The sequence below is a fragment of the Archocentrus centrarchus genome, chromosome 12 (assembly GCF_007364275.1).
Source record: "Archocentrus centrarchus isolate MPI-CPG fArcCen1 chromosome 12, fArcCen1, whole genome shotgun sequence".
Lineage (NCBI taxonomy): Eukaryota > Metazoa > Chordata > Actinopteri > Cichliformes > Cichlidae > Archocentrus > Archocentrus centrarchus.
Window position 1 is genome coordinate 6,347,428 of NC_044357.1, and position 20,551 is coordinate 6,367,978.

General features: G+C 40.6%; 1 protein-coding gene across 5 annotated transcripts in view; it reads left to right on the forward strand.

The window, feature by feature from the left end:
* The first annotated feature begins 2,110 nt into the window (after window positions 1–2,110).
* Window positions 2,111–20,551, forward strand: part of garnl3 (GTPase activating Rap/RanGAP domain like 3) — a 72,982-nt gene continuing 54,541 nt past the window's right edge. For 3 of the 5 annotated variants that reach the window (XM_030743111.1, XM_030743114.1, XM_030743112.1), the window contains exon 1: window positions 2,112–2,600. In XM_030743111.1, coding sequence (XP_030598971.1) covers window positions 2,503–2,600 — 98 coding nt within the window. In that variant the 5' untranslated portion in view covers window positions 2,112–2,502. Of the gene's footprint in view, window positions 2,601–19,111; window positions 19,254–20,551 lie in introns of those variants that run through there. The other 2 variants (XM_030743115.1, XM_030743113.1) reach the window with 2 other exon arrangements.

Consider the following 20,551-nt stretch of genomic DNA (forward strand, 5'->3'; position numbering starts at 1 on the left):
TCAGGACACAGCTGGATGGCCTGTTGTCTGTGTGACTGAAAGACCCAAATGCACACAAGAGTAAAAAAAAAAAAAAAAAAATCCCATCCTACTACTGGATAAAGACAAAAAATTCTTTAAAATACATAAGTTCACTTTTCTTTCTTTAATCCTTAAAATTCGTGTCCACTCATATCCAAAAAAATAGAATAACTACATGTATGCGTTACTGTGGACAGTTAATATTTATGCCTAATTTCTCAGCAGTGCGTGTGTGTGTGTGTGTGCCAAAGGAGTTGATAAAATTTGATCTTTAAACAGCCATGACATAAACCATAACACTAACTCACAGAAAACATTGGAATGTAATATAATAAAACCAAATGGAATTTCAGTCTACTTTTTAGGATTCTGTTGTGCTCCTCATTGCAAATCAATCCCCTCTAAAAAATCAAGTAACCTTAAAAAACACAAAAACAATAAAATAAATAAATAAAAACCACATAATATGAATACTTAATGTTTGGTCAACAGCAGCTGTGGACACAAGTCCCAATTACAGGATAATGCAAAATCATAGAAACATCAGTACAGATGAGTCATTAAAGTGACTGAATAATATAAACTCAGAAGCTCAAAACAAGAGTCAATAGCACAATAAACAGTTTGGCATTAGCAGAGAAGATTTGGCAAGTTTTGATTAGCGCAACCCAAATACCCAACTCTGCTGCTCAACCCACAAATGCATTTTCTTTATAAATGTGGCACCATTTAAGGGGGAATAAACAGGCCTTCCAACAGTATGGGATTTATTGCCAAGAAGCATTGTTACAACAAAGAAATAATAAACCAAACACAATTTCCTTATTTTTCTTTTGTGTCAGGTTTATGTTCATTTTAACTAAGACTGACAAACATAAGCTAAGAGTAATAAAACAAAAATACAGTCACAGCAGCCCTAGAGATACAGTAAGGAGCTCGGCCATTAGGGAGGGGCTGACAGAAGAGTCTCTACTTCTTCACATCGAAAGAAGCCAGTTGAGGTGGTTTGGGCATCAGACTAGGATACCTCCATGGCACCCCTGAGGTGAGGTCTTCTGGGCATATTCCACCAGGAGGAGCCCCTGGAGCAGACCCAGGACATGCTGGAGAGATTGCTCTCCAGTGGCTGGCTTGGGAGCACCTTGGTGTTCCCCCAGAAGAGCTGGAGGAGGGGGCCAGGGAGAATGAAGTATGAGGAGCATCTCTGCTTAGACCGCTGCGCTAGTGATCTGGAACCAGATAAGCATTCGACAGCATGTATTAAATTGATGTGTTTTAATACCTATGACTTCAACATTTCATTTTAAAAGAAAGCCCCTGATCTCATAGTATACTTTTGACTGACTGCTTCAATGATTGCTTTATCTCAAGTCTAATTTAGACAACAGCAACAAAAGCCCAGCGAGACCAGTCTGTTGTCATTCCTGGGGCATTAAATGGTGCCGTTTTGTAACAGTTGCTCACAAACATGCACAAGATGTCTTTTGGTATCTTCAGCATGATGCAGTACGTTATCTGTGAGATATCAATATGTGCCTCCTAACTTGTCACATTTAGAAACTTGTAAAGGACCCCTTGTGATCTTTACAAATTTTGTAAAGACCAAAAACAAAGAGAAACGTAGTACATACAAAAGTCTGAATGTAAATTGAAACTGGGACTTTTTTTTTTTTTAATTTTGTTTGTTTGCGACCAAGAAATTATATAAATAAAAATTTGGATCATTAAAGGATTAAAGCCCCAGCTCACCTAATGCCAACTATTTCACAAATATGTGTGCTACCAAGCCAGTCAAAAGTCAGCACATCAATACCATACTGTACATGTTCCTAAAGAATCTGCTGCTCTCAATTCTCTGTTCATAACATAAATAGACCAGCATACCGTTTAGGCTTGTGGTTCAACTCTCACTTCATCAAATTATCTTCCTTTCTCACGCACAAATAACTTCATTTAACTCTGAATTCTCGCGCACTCTTTACTTTCTCTCTCTCCCTCTCTCTCTCTTTCTCTCCCTCTCTCTCCATCGGTTTTGTGAGGTCATTGTCGAGCAGCCACTCAGTGCTGGGCTGAAGCTGAAGGAAAGCTGTGAGCTCCACATTTCTGGATAACAGGATCGGGATCTCTGGAGCGACGGAGACTACTCAGCGCAGTCCGCTCTGAGTAACGACTGCAGCAGACCCGCTACAGCCTGCTCCAATAAGCGCATGAAGTAAAACCATCCCCGACAACATGCATCTCTAAAAGCTTCAGCGGGCCATCTTTTGTCTAGCCTGAGGGGGGGAAAGTCTGCAAGCCCACTTTCCTTGCTCCACTGAGGTGAACTGAGCGTCAAAAGACCCTTTTCTTTTTCGGCTACACTGTTTTTTCCTTTCCCCCCCTCTTCCGCTTCTCGCAGTCCATTGCTCGATATTATTGGACGATTTTCTTTTCTCTTAAGCACCACGGTTTCCCCAGAGTCTACCTGCTTTTCCAGCACCCATGAATTCAGATAAAAATGTGTATCTTGGAAAAGACAAAGGCATCATGCGGAAGAGAGCCTTGCTCCTTCGGAAGGGTTGCAGCTTCGAGATTTCCAGGTAGGTCCTCCTTTTGAATGGTGGGCGATTTCATTTCTGTCTGGGACATGAGGGTGATCAAAATGGCCAGACTATCCCACTAGAGTCGCACTCTCATGACTAGAACTGGCACTTTTCGCGAAGCCAATTAGTTTCTAATGTAGGTTTCACCTTGTGGATTGGTGATTTTACCGGGATCTGCCGTGTGCGCGCGCAGAGATGAGCAGGGGGGATTCCCGTAAAACAGAGATCCAAAAGAACCGTAGATTCATAACCATGACAGGTTTTAACCTCTTTGGCTAAAATCAAAAGATGCGTTTTGGCCATTATATCATTTTGCATCTCAACACTGTGCGTTCACATTTCTTATCGGACCGGTGGGGGGGTGCGTTACGCACGGGCTCTTTTTGTCTGCACCTGACTCTGCAATATTGACAGAGCTGCTCAGCTGCAGGACGCGGTGCGTGGTGATTTTTAGAGCCTAAATCAGGGGATGGTCGTGCAGTCCAGTTGCCACCAGCATGCACTGTAAAATAAAAATGAAAAATTTGGGATCTGTATGCTGTACTGTGACGCCAGGAGGCACCTGTGAGTTCATACATCCCGAGGAGACAAATTAACGAAGGCAGGAGGGTTTGGGTGACAAATAGACCACAAACTGTGGAGTTGATATGACTTGGCTTGGTTGTCAAGAACTTGTGACAGCAGCTGTGTTAGCGGGTCATCTTTAGCTAAGATATTTTCTTTGATAATTGTTTTGTGTGTAAAGCAAAAATAAATAAATAAAATTGATGTCTCGTTCAATTCGTGAATCTCACATACTCACAATTCTAAGCTTTTATGGCCAACAGTGTGTCAGTATAACCTTATATAATATACTCAGTGACAGTACTGTCTCTGTGCAATATAGAGCCAAGTAAGTTTTTATAAATGCTCTTATTAAATGGCTTAATTAAAAATGGCTCTGTTCATTTTCCTAGAGACTGAGCACAGAGCGATATCAACATATAGCCTCTTTTTGTTTTGTGTCTTTGACTTTTTTGCTCATCATTTTGGTCATATTATCTTGTCAACTCCTGCCTTCACTCTAATTACCTGCCATTTCAGATAAGCTGCGGAGGTGTACAGAAGTGCAACATTATTCATGTATCTCACTTCATTGCTTTCATGGTTGGAAACTTGCTCCCAGTATGTGTATGAGGGTAAGACTTCTCTCTGGGAGATGGCTGCATCTACGGCTGCCGGCCTCAGTTTTGTCGTCAGAGCCATGTTTTGTACTAAGGCTGCCTGTGTTCGTTGAAATTTGGCTAGTTTTGTGCCCAGCACTTACTTTCAAATTACACATCCCTTCTAATGAGCCAGATCCATCCCGCGTAGTGAATGAGCTTGTTCCATTTCTGTGCTGCTCTGTGCTGGATCTAGAGTCACACTGTAAAGCTTCCTGGCACTCTGTCTCTCAGACACTAGCAGTTTAACAGACAATCAATCAGAGCCGGGCCTAAAGTGGGACTGCGTGGGGAAATAGATTCTCTGCTATACTGAGGGGATGTGGAAGACACTCGAGTGAAAGGCTTCTGCTGAGTAGTCTGTGTATAATTCATTGCACTGCAGAGAGGCAGTGCAGTGTGTCACATCTGATCATATAGATATGACACATTGTAATCATTTCTCTGATGAAGGACACTTGCTGTATGTTAGAAACATACTTTCATAGGCATGATCAAACTTGCTCTCTCTTACACAGACTAGCAGAGGGGTTCCATACATATGTCTAGTGAACTACGTTAAGAAGCAGCTTTATCTAGACATTTTCTCCTCCAGGCTACAGACAGTGGAAAACATCTTGCAGCGTTTAAAAGGAGCTCTTTACGGCTGCAGCTAATGAGTCTGTTATGATCATTTAATCTTGTTATCATTTTCTCAGTTGATTCATTCATTACTCGGTCCACAAATATGAAAAAAGCAATCAAAGTCATAACTTCCCAAATTCCAATATGACATTTATCAAATGTCCAACAGCAACAAATCCTCACAATATTCTGCAACAAATGGGTGAATTAAACACATTAGAGCAGTCTGTCAATCATTTCATCCTTTCACAACTAAAATCCAAAATCTAAGTTAATGGTGTAAAGCTGTCATGATCTGTGCTAAGCTGCTGGAGCTAATACATTCTGGTATAAACATGTCACTTCCCATTAATATTTCCAACTATGATCTGGACGCTGTTACATCATGACTAAGCCTTATCTAAGCAAGTCAGCGGAACACCAGTTGGCGGATATTCTCACTGACAGCATGTAGCTGCGACGGTTAGACGGACCACTGAAACCAATTACTGGGCCGTTTTCCTCTGCTGTTTGAGATTTACTGGTTGAGGGATGCAGGTGGTTCAGCTTATGTGCATACTTCTGTGCATCACGTACAGTTGCGCGCACGTCTGAAGTTGTCAGGACTTAAAAGGGAAGTCCGCCAGTTTTACGCTGAGTCCAACAGGCCTCTGTAGCCTACTGCTCATCTCTGTGCCTTGTGGCTCAAGCCTACATTGGCTGTAATCATAATGCTGTCCATTCTCCAATTGAGCTGTGAGTTGTACAGTGACTAATTTGGGAATCCAAGTCTGCTGACCTACAGCCTTTGGGGGAATTTTGAGGCTTCCTCTGTACACTTGAAGACTTCCTGTTCCTTCTACCGGTCAAGATTTAAGAAGGAATATACATTTTAAAACACTAATAAAAACCATCATGGTGTCCTGCAGCTTTGCCAGTGGTTCGGTTCAGATGTTATCACTGTCACATCTCATCCTGAAGTTTCTGGGTCTGAACCTGTTGGCTGTTGTTCTCCCTTTGTGGGTGCTCTCTGGGTGTGGCTTCCTCCCACAGTCCAAAGACAGCCTTGTTAGGCTAATTGGTGTTAGACTTGGCCATATGTGCGACTGTGAACGCAAATGTTTGGCTGCGTGTCAGCCCTGTGATGGACCGGTATCTTGTCCAAGGGTACCCTTTTCATCCAATGTTAACTCTGGGCTAATGTGGGCACCAGGTTGTCACAGGAAGGATGTTATCTCTGGTTCTGTTGCATCTATTTTGATCCACCATGAGGTTGGCAGTGTTACAGAAATGCTATGCTGAGCACTGGAGTATGTTTTAAGAAATATGAGGTTCTGCTTGTGCATACACTCAAAGTACATACAAAGTGAGTTTTGAGCTTGACAGAAGGAGAGTCTGGGTATCCTCCAGGAATAACGAATCCTAACCTAATTACAGCCTTTTTCCATTGTTTTCAATAATAATTGCAGCATGTGTGTTCGTCAAGTCCGCCTGTCACCAAAATCTTGGATCTGGTTTGTCTCAGAGCACTCCCAGCCAGCCTTGGCTAATTGTGTGTCAATGAGATTAGGCTAGGTGTCACTTCAGGGAGCCAAGAAAGAGCTGGCTCGACTCAACTCGACGAACTGGCAGAACAATCATAACTTCAGGAAACAGTGCAAGAAAGACAGAGAGGAGAATGACGTGAGTGGTCATTGCTACTAGGCAGTATTACGATCCATCAAAGATAAAGATTAAAAACAGACCACATAAGGAAAATGACCTCTGATGAAACCCATATCAAAAAAATCACCAAATGCAGCATGTTTTCTATAAATCCAGCATCAACATCAACACATTTGTATGTGGTGGAAACCTCACGTGGTTACTCATCAATCCTTCACCATGACTTTTTAGTTTAAGCACTTGCTGCACTTGTTACTGGACTGCGAGAGAAGACAAGCCCATTTATCACCAAACTAGCAAAACACAATGTGTGAGTAGAAAATATGTTACTATGGTTTAATTTTGTAAGACAGACCTGACAAACAGCTCGAGATCAGGAGCCTGTTTGCACTGTAGGCAGGAAAGATTTGACAGCATGGGTTGGTCGGTTTTGAAATGTGTGCAGTTCATTAATCGCTGCGCTCAGTTTGCCGCTGTTGCGTTATCTGTCCATGTATGCTTCCATCCACTGCATTAGACTAACATTGCAGTAACAACTTCACCTGCACAAAAAAAGATCTTTGGTGGCCTGCAAGCTGTGAAACTCTCACAGAATGCTACAGTCACTCGCCCTTTTATCCTCACTTGTCTTGAACTTCTCACTTGAGAGGTTATTTGAGTGCACACTCTTTGAAGTGCTGTCAGTGTCTTCATTAACCTTGCCTATTGCCAAACCCACAGTGTTTTGTATCTGAAGTTGTGTGTTTGTGTGGCTGGTTTGGAGGGGTGGGGTAGATTGCTCTGGCTCCAAACGTAGCTGAAGTCCGCCGCGCTTCATGTGCTTCGTAAAGGAACGGGAGAGGGAGTTGTGAGCATAATGTGTCTTTAAGAAAAAAAAAAAAGAAGGAAATATGCATTAGGGTTTGTCCTCTTGCGGTTTCCTGGTGAAGCGTTTATAGTAGGCTTCAAAGCTCAATGTGAATGAAGAACATATGCTTTGAATTTTAGACATGCTTTCCTGTAGTTTGTGTTTAGATCTAGGAATACACCAACAGTCTGTTCATGTGCAGAGGTATTGCTGATGCACTCTCATACAGACAGAGCTGAAAGTGGCTGCGATACGCTGGTTTGCTGGGGTCTCCCCCTGCTTTACAGTCTGTCATAAAGCACCCAGTGGGGGGGGCTGACATTTTTGCTGACTTAAGGTACTCTTCAGCTTTGCATACTGTGAATGTTCCCCTCACACAGATGTAATGCTTGTTGTGTACAGTGTGTGTTTGCATTGAACATGATAAGTGAAGAAGCCATGTGGACAGTTATAATTTAACGCATTAAAGGTAGGCTGCAACTAACAGTTAACAGTCCTCAAAATGATCCGATTTAGCTGTTTAATTTAAACAGCTATTGTGAGTGATGCACAACAACAGGATGTTTTCTGATCTTTTTGACAGGACATCATTTGGGTGGTTTAGCCAGAGCCTCCAGTTTGACTGATGTTTTGGGCAGGTATCAACATTGATTTTGAAATGGGGAAAATTAGGGTCAATTTAAAAAAAAAAAAAAAAAATTCCACTAATGTATTTGCAACTAACCTCCAACTTACCATTAAGACATCACTTGACATCACCACCATCTTCTGCACTGCTACATGTGCTTAAACACAAGCTATTGTAAACAGCGAGGGTGGAGCTGCCTTGCTGTACAAACTTTACTGGCGCCATTGCTAAATTACCCCAAGCATTGATCTCTATATTATATTCATCCAGCCATTTTCCGCCACTTATCAGAGTCCAGGTCGCAGGAGCAGCAGTCTAAGTAGGGAAGCCCAGACGTCCCTCTCCCCAGCCAGCTCCTTCTTCCTGAGAGATCTTTAATAGACCAGTATTGTATGGTTTGACCTCTCAGGGCCACCATAGCATCAACTGATCTTGTATCTGTCAGGATCTGGAAATGTGTATCTGGTGACAGTGTTATGTTTATGCTGTGGTTTGTAGTTTTAGAGACTAAACCTGTCTTTTAAGGTTTAGTCGACCTTCGTTGTCATGGATTAAAGAAACCTGTTGATTGTGACTGTAAACAGTGAGCAGTCTGTAGTTTCTCAATCTGTGCGTCAAGTTCTGTCATTTTGTTGACCTGCTGGCCACAAACCTGCTCCTGTCATTGGCTTTGTTTCCTCTGTTGTCATCACCTGATGTCCGCCCAGCAGATAAGATTTGCTGCAATTTCCTTTGGAGCGAGTTGTGTGTTTAGCGTAACTCTAAGTTGTTTAGGTTTAATGGAAGAAACCACAGATGTTGAAACCTTTAATAAGAAATATATTTAAAATGTGAAAGGAGTCCAGTGTGACACTTTCACTATTTTAATACAGTTTTACATTTACAACCAGTTTACAAGTGTAAAAACAAACAGAAAAAACCCCCCAAAAAACCAGGAAATATTCACATTTGAGTTGCTTAAAATTTTGATCATAGTAGATGCAGATTCTTTCCGGTCATCAAAACGTTACTCATAATGCAACCTAACTGCTGCAAATACAACACTTTTAATGACCAATATAGCCTCAGACTGATAGCTTTAAAAACCTGTACTTTAGAGTTCAGGTAAACCTACTTCCTGCTACCCATATGGAAAAGTTTCATATTTACACATTACAGAATTGTGCAAAAGATTTGAGTCACCCCTCATTTCTTTATAAATAAAACAGTATTTTTGTACCAACAAGGTGACTCTCAAAGAGCTACTGTATTAGTGAAATCTTGGCATATTTCTGCATGGTGTGCAGCCCTTCAGCTGATCCATCTACTGTTTGCCGAAGCTTCATCAGTAATGATCTTGATGTAAGGGTGGCTGAGGTACCAAATTACGTGAAAACTGGACTGAAAATCTGAAATTTTGTACATCATCTTGACCTTCATCTGCACCTTTTCCCATTTTCCTACCAAAATATAAAAAATCAGGGGGTGCTGTAAAACTTTTGCACATACTTCTGTTGTATGTGAATTTTTTTTGCTTTCATAAGTTAATCATAGAATAAGACATATGGCTTTTAATATGAGACAATATATCTATATATGTATAAAACATTTTTTCTTTCATTTATAGGTAACTCCACACCCCCTGATTGGTTTTTAGATTACATTTCCAAGTTCACACAGCTCCCTCTGGAGAAACAACCAGCTTTATACAACTATTTTCACAACAGACTTTGATGCTTTCAGTCTCGTCACCTTCCTCATTACTTAACTATATGATGGAAATAGTTTCAGATAGATTTCCTATGAACTAATCATCTAACTGGCTCATCTACCAATCATTTCACTTTCTGTTTCCAGGAGTCACAGTTGCAGTTGTTTTTCTGTGCTGTATTACTTGATTTCCCTACAAGGTTGTAGTTTGGAAACTGAAATCATGTGCACATGGCTGGTTTTGCTCTGCTGAGCCACACAGTCAGTCCCTCAGCAAGGTCTGATAAACACTGGACTGTAATCGCTCCCATATGTGGCTGCATAGCTCAGCACAACCCAGCTCAGTTCAGCCATGCACACAATGCAATGCACCAGGCTCATTGAGACAGAAAAATAGACTCAAATTACTACAAGGAAAAAAAACCCTGAAAACGAAAGAAAAATCCCTCACTTGATTACAACCCCGTGTAAACTTTTATTCTTTGACTAAAACATCTGCTTCCATTTATGGTTTTTAGACACATACCTACACATTAAAATGCACTGCTCACTGCTCCAGGAAAGCTTGGAGTGGAAAACATTTCCCATTATAGTTGGCCAGAATAAGACCGACATAGAGTGAGTTGTACTTAAAGTCGGGTATTGGTTGAGATGTGGCTGCCTCAAGCTCAGCCACAAGCCACATGCACACAAGGCTCATAATCTGGGGAGTTTTTTTTTTTTTTTTTTTCAGTTTTATAAACTTCCTTTATGCCAAGGTCACTTTCAAAGTGAAAGTGAATGTTTGAAAGTTCACAGGAAGTCTGCACATATAGAAACACTCTGGCTATACAACGTACGTTATCTCACACCCACGCACTGTCTCATGATAACCCTTATCCAGGTATCCAGGAGGGATGGTGTGGGAAATGGAGCATGTGAAGGGTTACTGTTGGACATTTTTACTCTGCGGTTTTAGAGGAGGCCAGCCAAAACCACTTCTTGGTTAGTGGGTGAGCAACAGAACAAGACATGTAAGAATGAAAGAGATGGAAGTGCAGTTTAAATGCACTTGTAGAAAAATAAGGGCATGCAGAGGTTGTAAAGCTGTAGCGGTGTTTTAGAAAACTGCTTATACTGTAGGAGTCTACCCCCACTGTGGGCCTCATACTGCACTTGTATACAGACTATATTGCACGCTGCTATTTCTTCTGTGCTATTCTGAATGAAGAAAGTATGCATCTTGGTTTGTAAAAACACAGGTGCATATCCACACAACTGCACAGATGAATGCATTTTCCAATAATCACTTTCTACTGCACAGTGTTGCCCAGAAGCCCTACAGAGTCTTTAGGAGCCCCACCCAGATATTTTATTTCTCATCATAATTTTATCGATCAAATGAGGAACTAAAGGTGGTGTATTGATGCATTTTAGTGTGGGAACACCCTTTGAGGAAGTTGAGACAGCAATGATGTTTTCAATTGAGATAACCGGTTGAGAAATAAAGTTAGACTAGTTATCTTGTACTTTTTTCTTAGGTATTTAGTAACCAAAGTAAAAAAAACAAACTTTTGGTTGGAACTTTAAGAGACTGATGTTATTATATTTAATCTTTTTATAACAATAAATGGAGTACAACCCTGATGGGTTGAATCTGACACAGCGGCTGTGAAACCACAGATTAGGTCCAAATCTCAGAATTCGTAACACCTCACACCTGGAGGCAGATTGGCGTCAACAGAAGAAAATCATGTTGGGCTCCTGTCCCATCAGCCAAGAACAGAAATTTGAGACTACAGTGTGCACAGGCTCACTCAAACTGGACAGTTGAAGACAGGACAAACATTGTAGAGTCGGCTCGGACTCGGTTTCTGCTGAGGCTGCAGATGGTAGGCTCAGAAACTTTGGCTTCAGCAGCATCAATTCAGGACTCAACTTGGCTTGTGTGAAGAGTCCTGGCTGCTCTATAGTTTAGTGTCATGGAGAATATTCTGTTGGCACATTTGGTCTGTTAGCAGTCATTTAGTTTAAAGGCCAAAGCTTATTTCAGTATTGTTGCTGACCTTGTGCATCCCTCAATTTACCATCTACCAAAGGTTACCTGCAGAATGATGATGTACCAAGCAGCAGTGCTCTGAAAATGGGCTTATGAACATGAGAGAGAGAGTTAAGTAGACTTCAGTGGCTTCTCTGTCGTCAGATGCAAGTCCATCACAACTCCATCACACAACTGTGTGGTGTGGTAAAACAGCAGAATCACACCAACAATGTGCACCTGGATTATCGGCAGATATGGCAGAATCCATGCCACCAACAACTAATACTTGGTGTCTAATTTCCCTTCCCATTCAACTGTGATAAAAGCTAAAACCACAAGAGGGCAGACTCTTCCTGTAAAAACAGTGGGATCATGTGGCAGTATGATGTAGGCTGAAGAGGACTGAAGACAGGGAATTCACACACACACACCTCTCAGTGTGAGATTTTAGAACTAAACAGAATATGTCAGAAGGATGACTTCAAATTCATGCAGAGTTCTTTGTAACCATATGAAACAACATGCTTGGTACCACGCCTCTCCACTAGGAGGAGTGTGTACATTAAAAAGCAGTGACATTTGTGAGGAGAGCAGGAGGAGTCATCCCAGGATTTCATATCACACAAGTTCACTGTGTGTGTGTGTGTGTGTGTGTGTGTGTGTGTGTGTGTGTGTGTGTGTGTGTGTGTGTGTGTGTGTGTGTGTGTGTGTGTGTGTGTGTGTTCTATAACAGCTGAATATATGTCATTGTCTACAAGCAGCCTGTTAATGCAGCCCTCTGTCTCTGTCTATACTCAACTACAAATCATAAACAGTCTAAAAGGTGCTTGGTATGTCCAATACACATAAAAGCAACATCAGGAATTTCCAAAGAAGAAAATAAGGAATAAGATGTTTGTCCTTTAATTTCAATTTTTATACTGTAAATGCTACATGGTTACAGTGATAGAGGCAGATTTCTGTTACAAAGGGAAGCATATTAGTTTCATTCATTGTAAACTAAAAGGCCAAATGGTTTAAATATAAAGCTATTTTTCAGTATTTTCCTGTAATCTGTTACTTTTGCTCACTTGCATTGACTCCCATTGCTTTACAGTCACATACTTATGTGCATTGCATATTTTAAGATATATGAATTCACATTTCTCAGTGTTAACTTTGACAAATTGTTTCATAAAATGAAAAACATTTTTCTCTATTGTAAGTTCATGGGCCCCACTCTGCATGGGGGTGATGAAGGCCTGTAGCTGAAGTGTGTTTGTCTTGTTAAACAGCAGATAGAGAAGGACTTACTTATCTGGAAGTGCTCGTAGCGACTAGGGCTAAAACACAGTTGGGTGAAACCAAAAACATACAAAAGCAGACACACGCATACACATGTACTTAAAGTGCCAAGGGCAGAGCGGTGCACAGGGCTGGTCTGATCATCACTAACAAAAGGTTAATTCACCTGATTACATTTAACGTGACTGCCATCATCAATCGACACAGCCTGACATAGTGGCATTTCACCGAGGCCACATGGTGACCCGCTGGCATTTGGGATGCACTAGAAACAGAGAGGCCATGGAACGAATCCAAAGTGTGTGTGTGTGTGTGTGTGTGTGTGTGTGTGTGTGTGTGTGTGTGTGTGTGTGTGTGTGTGTGTGTGTGTGTGTGTGTGTGTGTGTGTGAGAGTGAGAGAAGTTCTGAAAAATTTTATGAAAGGGGAAATATAAATATAGTGGAACTACTGGAGCTCATAATCACAGTTGGGGAACCACTGTTTCATTGTCTCCAAATCACTGTATTTAAATAGGTTCCTATCAGAGACGATTAAGTAAATAGAACTGTAACATGTAACTGTGGTGCAGCAAAAGCTACACTGATTTGTATACGTGAAAGTGAAGCTGAAGTATGAAGTAGCATTTTAAAAAACCCTCCCTGAGTAAAAGTATTTACAGTGGTTACTTCACACATTGATAAAAACCTGTAGTCGAATCTACTCCAAGCTGCTGTTCTGGAGTGTCATGCGTTACAATGGCTCAGACCTTTTCGCCATAATCAAATGGCACCAAAATGACTACTTCCTCTTGCAGGTTACGCATTACACACAAGCAAAGGCTCATCAAAGAAGTGATGTCACGGCAGGTGTTTTCATTTGCATGTAGCGTATGTGGCAGATAATAACCCCACTGTGCATATTCACTTTTGCATATTATAGTCTGCAGTGTTTACATTTCTTACTCATTTTCATCCATACCTATTTATAGAAGTTACTCCCATTGGATTTAGTGTGATCTTACCTATTACTGTATATTGTACACTTTCAGACAGGTCTTGTTTATCCTATATGTGGGGAAAATGCCACGGATTACTTTGTGAAACTACAGGGCGTGAGTGGCATCTGTCCAGAGAGAGGGCGGTGGAGCTCAAAGGGATTATCGCACTACTGAGTCAAGCGCTCTTGATCCCCCACCTTGTAGCTTCATGTGCTTCAACTGCCATAGCACACCCTGCAAGTGAATAAACAATTAGCGTACCTCTGTACCTCAGCCTTCCCGGCATTGGCACATGGACTGTAAATCCACACACTTTAATGCTCACGCCCACATATATATCCTTATCTTTAAAGTTTCAGTCGTCTGGGGATCAAAGAGCCTGAGAAAGTCCACTGCTTCCAGGTCCTGCACACATACAAGAGTTAAAGACCGAGGATTAGAGTTTGTTTATGCTGAAGCCCTTCCATAGATCAAAGGACAGAGCTTACTGATTGGAGTTTTTTAATAGAAGCTCATCAGCTGAATTTTACAGCTGCCTTATGGCTCAGTCACACTAGTAAATGAAGGACAGCAACTCCTTGCAACTAGTAAAAATAACTGGTTGCCCAGTGATTGTGTTGATATTTCTTGCATATGGCTCCCACATATGCTGAACAATTGCAAGTACTTGCAGCGACCACTTCTGATCACAAATCAGTTACGCAGGTTCCCTGTTGGGAGGGGGACAACTTGCAGGCGGGCTCAGACTGACTGCAAGGCCACTTAACATGCACCTATGAATCACTCAAACAAAAGTCTCCTAAATCTACACACAACTTAGCAAAGAACCAACTGTAAAATGTATGTTTAGGCACTTTGTTAAAAGCAGCGTGTCACAAAGACACATAACGGGTATAAAATAGTATATTTACACCAGCAAGGTGATTCCCAAAGAGCTACTAGCTGACAGCTTGTCATATCTCATCATGGTGTGCAGTGTGTTCTTAAAGAATTTGAGGAAATTGGTCAAGCGGAAGACAAAAGAAAACATGGCAGGCCTAAAAACCTATTTAGAGCAGATGAACAGTATCTTAAAGTCATTAACAAATAGGAAAAAAAAAATCCAGCAAAGCAGAGCAGTAAGTAAAGTTTTAAACAACAGGTAATATTTCATTAAACATACAAACAATGCAAGAGTAATATTTAAAATTTGGGATTTTAGTTTAAAAAAATTTTTTTTCCTTATTTGCTGATATTTTATGGAATAAGCAGGAAATACTTTTTGAAAAAAAATATTGAGTAAATATTTTGAGGAATTCATGTCCTTGTAAGGATTGTAAGCATTATATTCATCACCTTAAGCAGGCTTACACATTACACTAATTTTCTTCTCGAAACAGTTTTATTGTGACAACCTCGCGGCTATATTAACAGACTGATCTGTGAAGAGGAAGACTTCCCTTGTTAAAGAATGACTTCATAAGCATCCGTTAAAAAAATTAAGTCTTTATGCAAAGGGCACAGAGGCCAGTCCATGATGTGGTGTGACAAGAGTTGTGTTTATGTAACATGTATGACTGCCTCTTTGTGCAAGTATATGTGAGTTATTGGCCCCTGGGCTCTAATTAGAGCTAGGGGTGTTCAGTTATCTCAGGTTGCCTCATTGTAACTCAATCCTGACCTGAGAAAACGGCGTGTTTCACCCCCAGTCTCCTTTTAAAAGGCTTTTTTTTTTTTTTTTTGAGGCTTCAGGCTGTGGCAGATTACAGCTGCATTTCAACATGAGCTATTTATAAAGGTTATCACATTCAGAGAGAGAACAAGACAAAATGCCATGTGTGTTGGTAGCTTTAGGTGTTTTCCTGTAGTGTGGCATGTCACAGAGGGGGGTTTCTACTGATTAAAAGTTGATGAGCAGCTGAGTGCCATGTAGCCTGAGCTGAGCATTCCTGCACTCTTTCATTGTGTGTGTGTGTGTGTGTGTGTGTGTGTGTGTGTGTGTGTGTGTGTGTGTGTGTGTGTGTGTGTGTGTGTGTGTGTGTGTGTGTGTGTGTATATACGTAGGCTAAGGTCCAGACACAGACTGTGGCAGCACTATTGTGGAGGTATCATATATACTGAAGATCATATTTCACCTGCTCTGTGTGTGTGTGTGTGTGTGTGTGTGTGTGTGTGTGTGTGTGTGTGTGTGTGTGTGTGTGTGTGTGTGTGTGTGTGTAAAAAAAGAACAAGAGAGCTCAGAAACAAGATTTAGAGTCCATCTTCATGTTTCTTGTGTCATTATCGCTTACCTATTGTGCTCCATCCATTTACTCCATGACAAGTATTTTCTTTCCTTTTTCCCATCCTGTATTATTAAAGTTAAACAACAGCTTTATATTTTTTCAAGTCCTTCTTACACAGTTCATTTAAAAAAAAAAAAAAAAAAAAAATATATATATATATATATATATATATATATATATATATATATATATATATATATATTATAGGGGCCAAATCCAAAGTCTTCGTTCAGTTTTAACAATAATTTTTATGTTCATTTAGCAGTCAGGTCCATGAGCTTTTGGACAGCGACACAACTTTCTGTAATTTTGCCTCTGCTCACCACCACAGTGGATTTTAAATCAAACATTAATATGTGATTGAAGTGCAGATTTTCAGCTTTAATTTTAAAAAATGCATAAACTCTTATAAATAGTCAATTTTTATGCTTAGTCCTCTGTTTTCAGAGGCTCAAAAGTAAACTGACACAATTTTAAATATGGGGATTGTGATGAAGCCAGTTGCAGCCAGTGAATGAAGTCTAGAAACTGCAAATGTCACCAAATGCTGTGTTTCCTCCCTTGAGATGCTGTCAGGCCTTCAGCTGTTGCTTGTTTGTGGGTCTCTCTGCTTTCAGTTTTGTATTCAATGGCTGAAAAGCTGCTGCTCTCTTGGGTTGAGATCAGGTGACTGACTTGCCTATTTAAGAGTATCATGCAACCCCGATGGCAAAAAGTTGGGACACTGTATGAAATGTAGATAAAAACAGAATGCAGTGACTTACAAATCTCATAACTCTATTTTATTCACAATAAAACATAGTAAATATAGCAAATGTTTAAACTGAGAACATGTGCAATTTTAAGAAACATATTAGCTCATTTTGGATTTGATGGCAGCAACATGTCTCAAAAAAGCAGAGACAGGAGTGCAGTGCTACTCAAGGGCCTGAGGATCATGGGCACAAGTACTGATTTTCAGCATTGGGCACAGAGATTTTCCCCAGATTCTCTAAATATTTTCATGATATTATGTACTGTAGATAATGAGATGTTCAAAGTGTTTGCAATTTAACATGAATCTAAAATTATTCCCCAATTTTAAGATGCATTTTTTGCAGATTAGTTAAACTCTGCCCATCTTTGCTTCTGAGAAACTCTGCCTCTCTAATATGCTTTTTTTTTTTATATGCCCAATCATGTTACTGACCTGTTGCCAATTAACCTAATTAGCTGCAAAATGTTCCCCCAGTTCTTTCTTTTTAGGGCCACTTGCTTTTCCAGCCTTTTGTTGCCACCGTCACAACGGCTTTGAGATGTGTCGCTGCCATCAAAATGTTCTATTGTGAATAAAATATGGGTTTATGGGATTTGCAAATTGTAGCAATCTGTTTCTATTTAAAATTCTTCCAGCTTTTTTTGGAATTGGGGTTATATTTCTTTGCCTTGAAAAACTGATGGATTGCTTTTGCAGTATGCTTTGGGTCACCTCTGTACACTGTGAAGTGCTGTCTGATCAGTTTCACAGCATTTGGCTGAATCTGAGCAGAGAGTACAGCCCTGTACACTTGACAATTCATTACTTCTATCAGCAGTCACATCATCAATAAACACCAGTAATCTGGTTCCACTGGCAGCCATACAGTGCATGCCCATGCCATAGCATTGCCTTCACAGCTTTGGCTCATGAGCGGTTTCCCGCCTCCTCCATACTTTTCTCTTTTTGGGATTTTCAGCCTAATGACAGCCTCCTGCACTTGACCCATCATCTCTTTGGACCTTGCAGAGTTCCAATGAAAAACCAAATAGAAGGTCAACACTTGGAATCAACTGCAGAGCTTTTATCTTCTTAGTTTTCATGTAAAAACGAGGGGAACGGCCTCACCTGGACATGAAATTATGTTTGCTCCTTCAAAAATGGAGTTGTATGGGTGGGGGGGGTGACTGTAATTCCTAAACAGTTAATGCAGTGCTTTTATTAAACCCATTGAATTTAAGAAGTCTGCACTTTAATCACAACTTGATAGTTTGATTTAAAATCCAATGTGATTGTGTACCGAGGCAAAAAAAAAGAAGCTTATTTGTCCAAAAACTTATGGACCTAACTGTAGCTAATTGAGGCATCACCAGTCTGCTGTACTCAGATCAGGTGGGTCTCCCTCCTAGTTGCAACATGTTTTCTTTTTTATGTTATCCCTCAACAGCAGGTCAGCAGGGAAACGGTCAGAGAAAATACAAGCTGAAGCTTGAAAAGTAATTCTGGACAACACTGTGTTCACTTGAAAAAAATCCAGTACATGTTCATACAAAATGAAGACTGGAGCTTCTCTCATCTTTTACACTGGAGGATACCATCAGTGAGGCATGTCTTCATCATACAGAGGAAGAACCGTACAGTGACCAAAACCTGTTTGGTGGTGTAAGTTCAGTCTTTTTTATACAGCCTATGGGTTTGTCAGATGCCATGAATGGCTTCTATTGAGACACCCTTTATGTGGGGTTGATGTTTTCATTCATTTACCAGTACTTCATAGATCAAACACTATCTATTAATAATGATAATATAATTTTAGTAGCCAAGTTGTAGAATAATACTTGGCCGGCAGGGGCATCTATACTGCAGTTGGCCTGTCGCCAAAGTAGTCAAGCTAAAACAATGACAAAGGTATTTTTCACAACCTGTCAGACCAAAAGTGTTTCTCATTAACCGACAACAGCTGATGTAACATCAACAACTATCCCAACGATGAATCTTTTAGTTACAATTTATAAGCCCTTGATTTATTAATTTATTTATTACCAAACCTTTCCAAATTAAAATTTTAAATTAACTAATTCTACACTGAAGACCATTTGCCGCCCTTTCCTGCATATACTGAGCAGGGGTGATACTTGCGAGAGCAAAATGCATGCGTCAATTTCCTTCACATTTTCTTTTAAGAGACGCGGAGCGTGCCTCAACCCGAAGTCCTGCATCTTAACATCACTTTGCGCTCCAGGATACCGAGAAGCTTCGCGTACAGGATAATTGACTGTGATGTAACTCAGAAAAGAATAAGCTGCTCTGAATGCTGCTTTTTGCTGCTGCAGAGCATTAAGCAACAAATTGTGTTCACTTGAAATGCACCATTGTCGAGTCTGTGTGTGTGCGTGTGTGTGTGTGAGGGAGAGAGAGAGACGGAGAGGGAGAGAGAGAGAGAGCGCGATCACACAGTAAACAGCTCCTATGGCAGATCCGTTCCGCTTCACTATGATGCAGTGAACAGTTTTGGCGTTGAAGGAAAAGCTCAAAGGAGTCGGACCACCAGCCGGGGTTTGGATCAGCAGTTGTCAGAGTTTGCGCCGCAGTGATGTCCCTGCGCTCTTAGCCGGGGGTGCGAGAAAGGACGTCGGTTTGTTGTTTGTTGTCGCCTTGTCCGCTGGACTAACATCGCATGGGGACATGAGCAGTGTGGATCCAGCTTCTAACAAACTGTTGACTTTCAATCAACGGTAAAAAAAAAAAAGAGAGAAAGAAAAGAAAAGAGAGAGACCTAAATGCTGCTCATACCTGTGTGAATGCTGGTCACTCATCTGTTGATTGCATGCTGTCGTATCCCTGCAGCACTCGCATATTTTATGCAGCAGCAAGCAAATTAGACTGGAAACACCTGCTCTGGTGTTTCCAGCTTTGTCACCATTTGTTGGTGCGCAAAGTGCGTTATTATATTTCTAGATCCGCTTCTTATTTGTACAAAAACTGGCAGTTTGGGGGCGAGTTCTGGTACTTTATGTGTGAAGTGCATGATTTATCGATCCTTCCTCATTACTCCTGGAAACTAAGCGCCACTGAATCCACAAGTCTCCAGTCTAGAAGTAGGGTATTAAGAGCTCTTCAACATACAGCTTTTAATTAAAAACCCTCAACGCAGGTTTATGTGAATCCTTGTCGTTAGTTTTATATGTGTATATTCAAAGAAAAATGTAAACCCAATTGGTTCATTTATTATATTTTTCCGAGAGAACAGACATCACAGGTGCGTATGTACATGGAAAAATATGAATTATTCATAACCTGCTTTTCAGTTCAAGGAGTGGAGGTGCATTCAGCTCCGGCATTATATCAGTGTAACATATGCGGCCACGCTGAAGGCAGGCAGGCATCCGGCTTAAACTGAGCAGCTGAGTTTTAAATGTAGTCCAAGGTTGCTGTGTAGCAGCTAATTTCCAGCTTCGTACAGTAGGTGGAAAATGCCACCGCTGCGGCTCTTTTATCAGCTCAGAAGCGACGCTGGAGAGCTTTTGGCTGCAGTGACAGTTGAACACAGAAGCTCAGCATATAGGAAACGTACGCTGAGCTGCCAGTAGTACACTGCTGCATTTGTGTGAAGATGATGGTGGAATGTTCATTCATCAAATTATTTCTAATATTGCTGTTATGAAATCGATTTTTTTTTTCCTGCCATTATTTGTGATTTCTGCATCATCTTGCAGTTCTTTCACTTTCATTCATCACTCTTGCAAATTGTGATTTAGTGTTTTGGGAATAATTCAGAAGCTCTGATAGAAAACTGCATGAGTAGTAGTTACTTTGCATATACTGTTGTATGCTAAGCAGCTGTGCCAGTAACTTCAAATTGAGATTTGCATACAGATGATCTATATCACATCCTGGAACATGCATTTAAGGAAGTGTAATTGGATAGTGAATGTTTAATTAACAAATAAGTCTCCTTGATCAAACAATTGGTAGTACAATATCATATTTTTGCAGTAATTCCTACGTAATATAGTATTTTTTTAAATGTTTT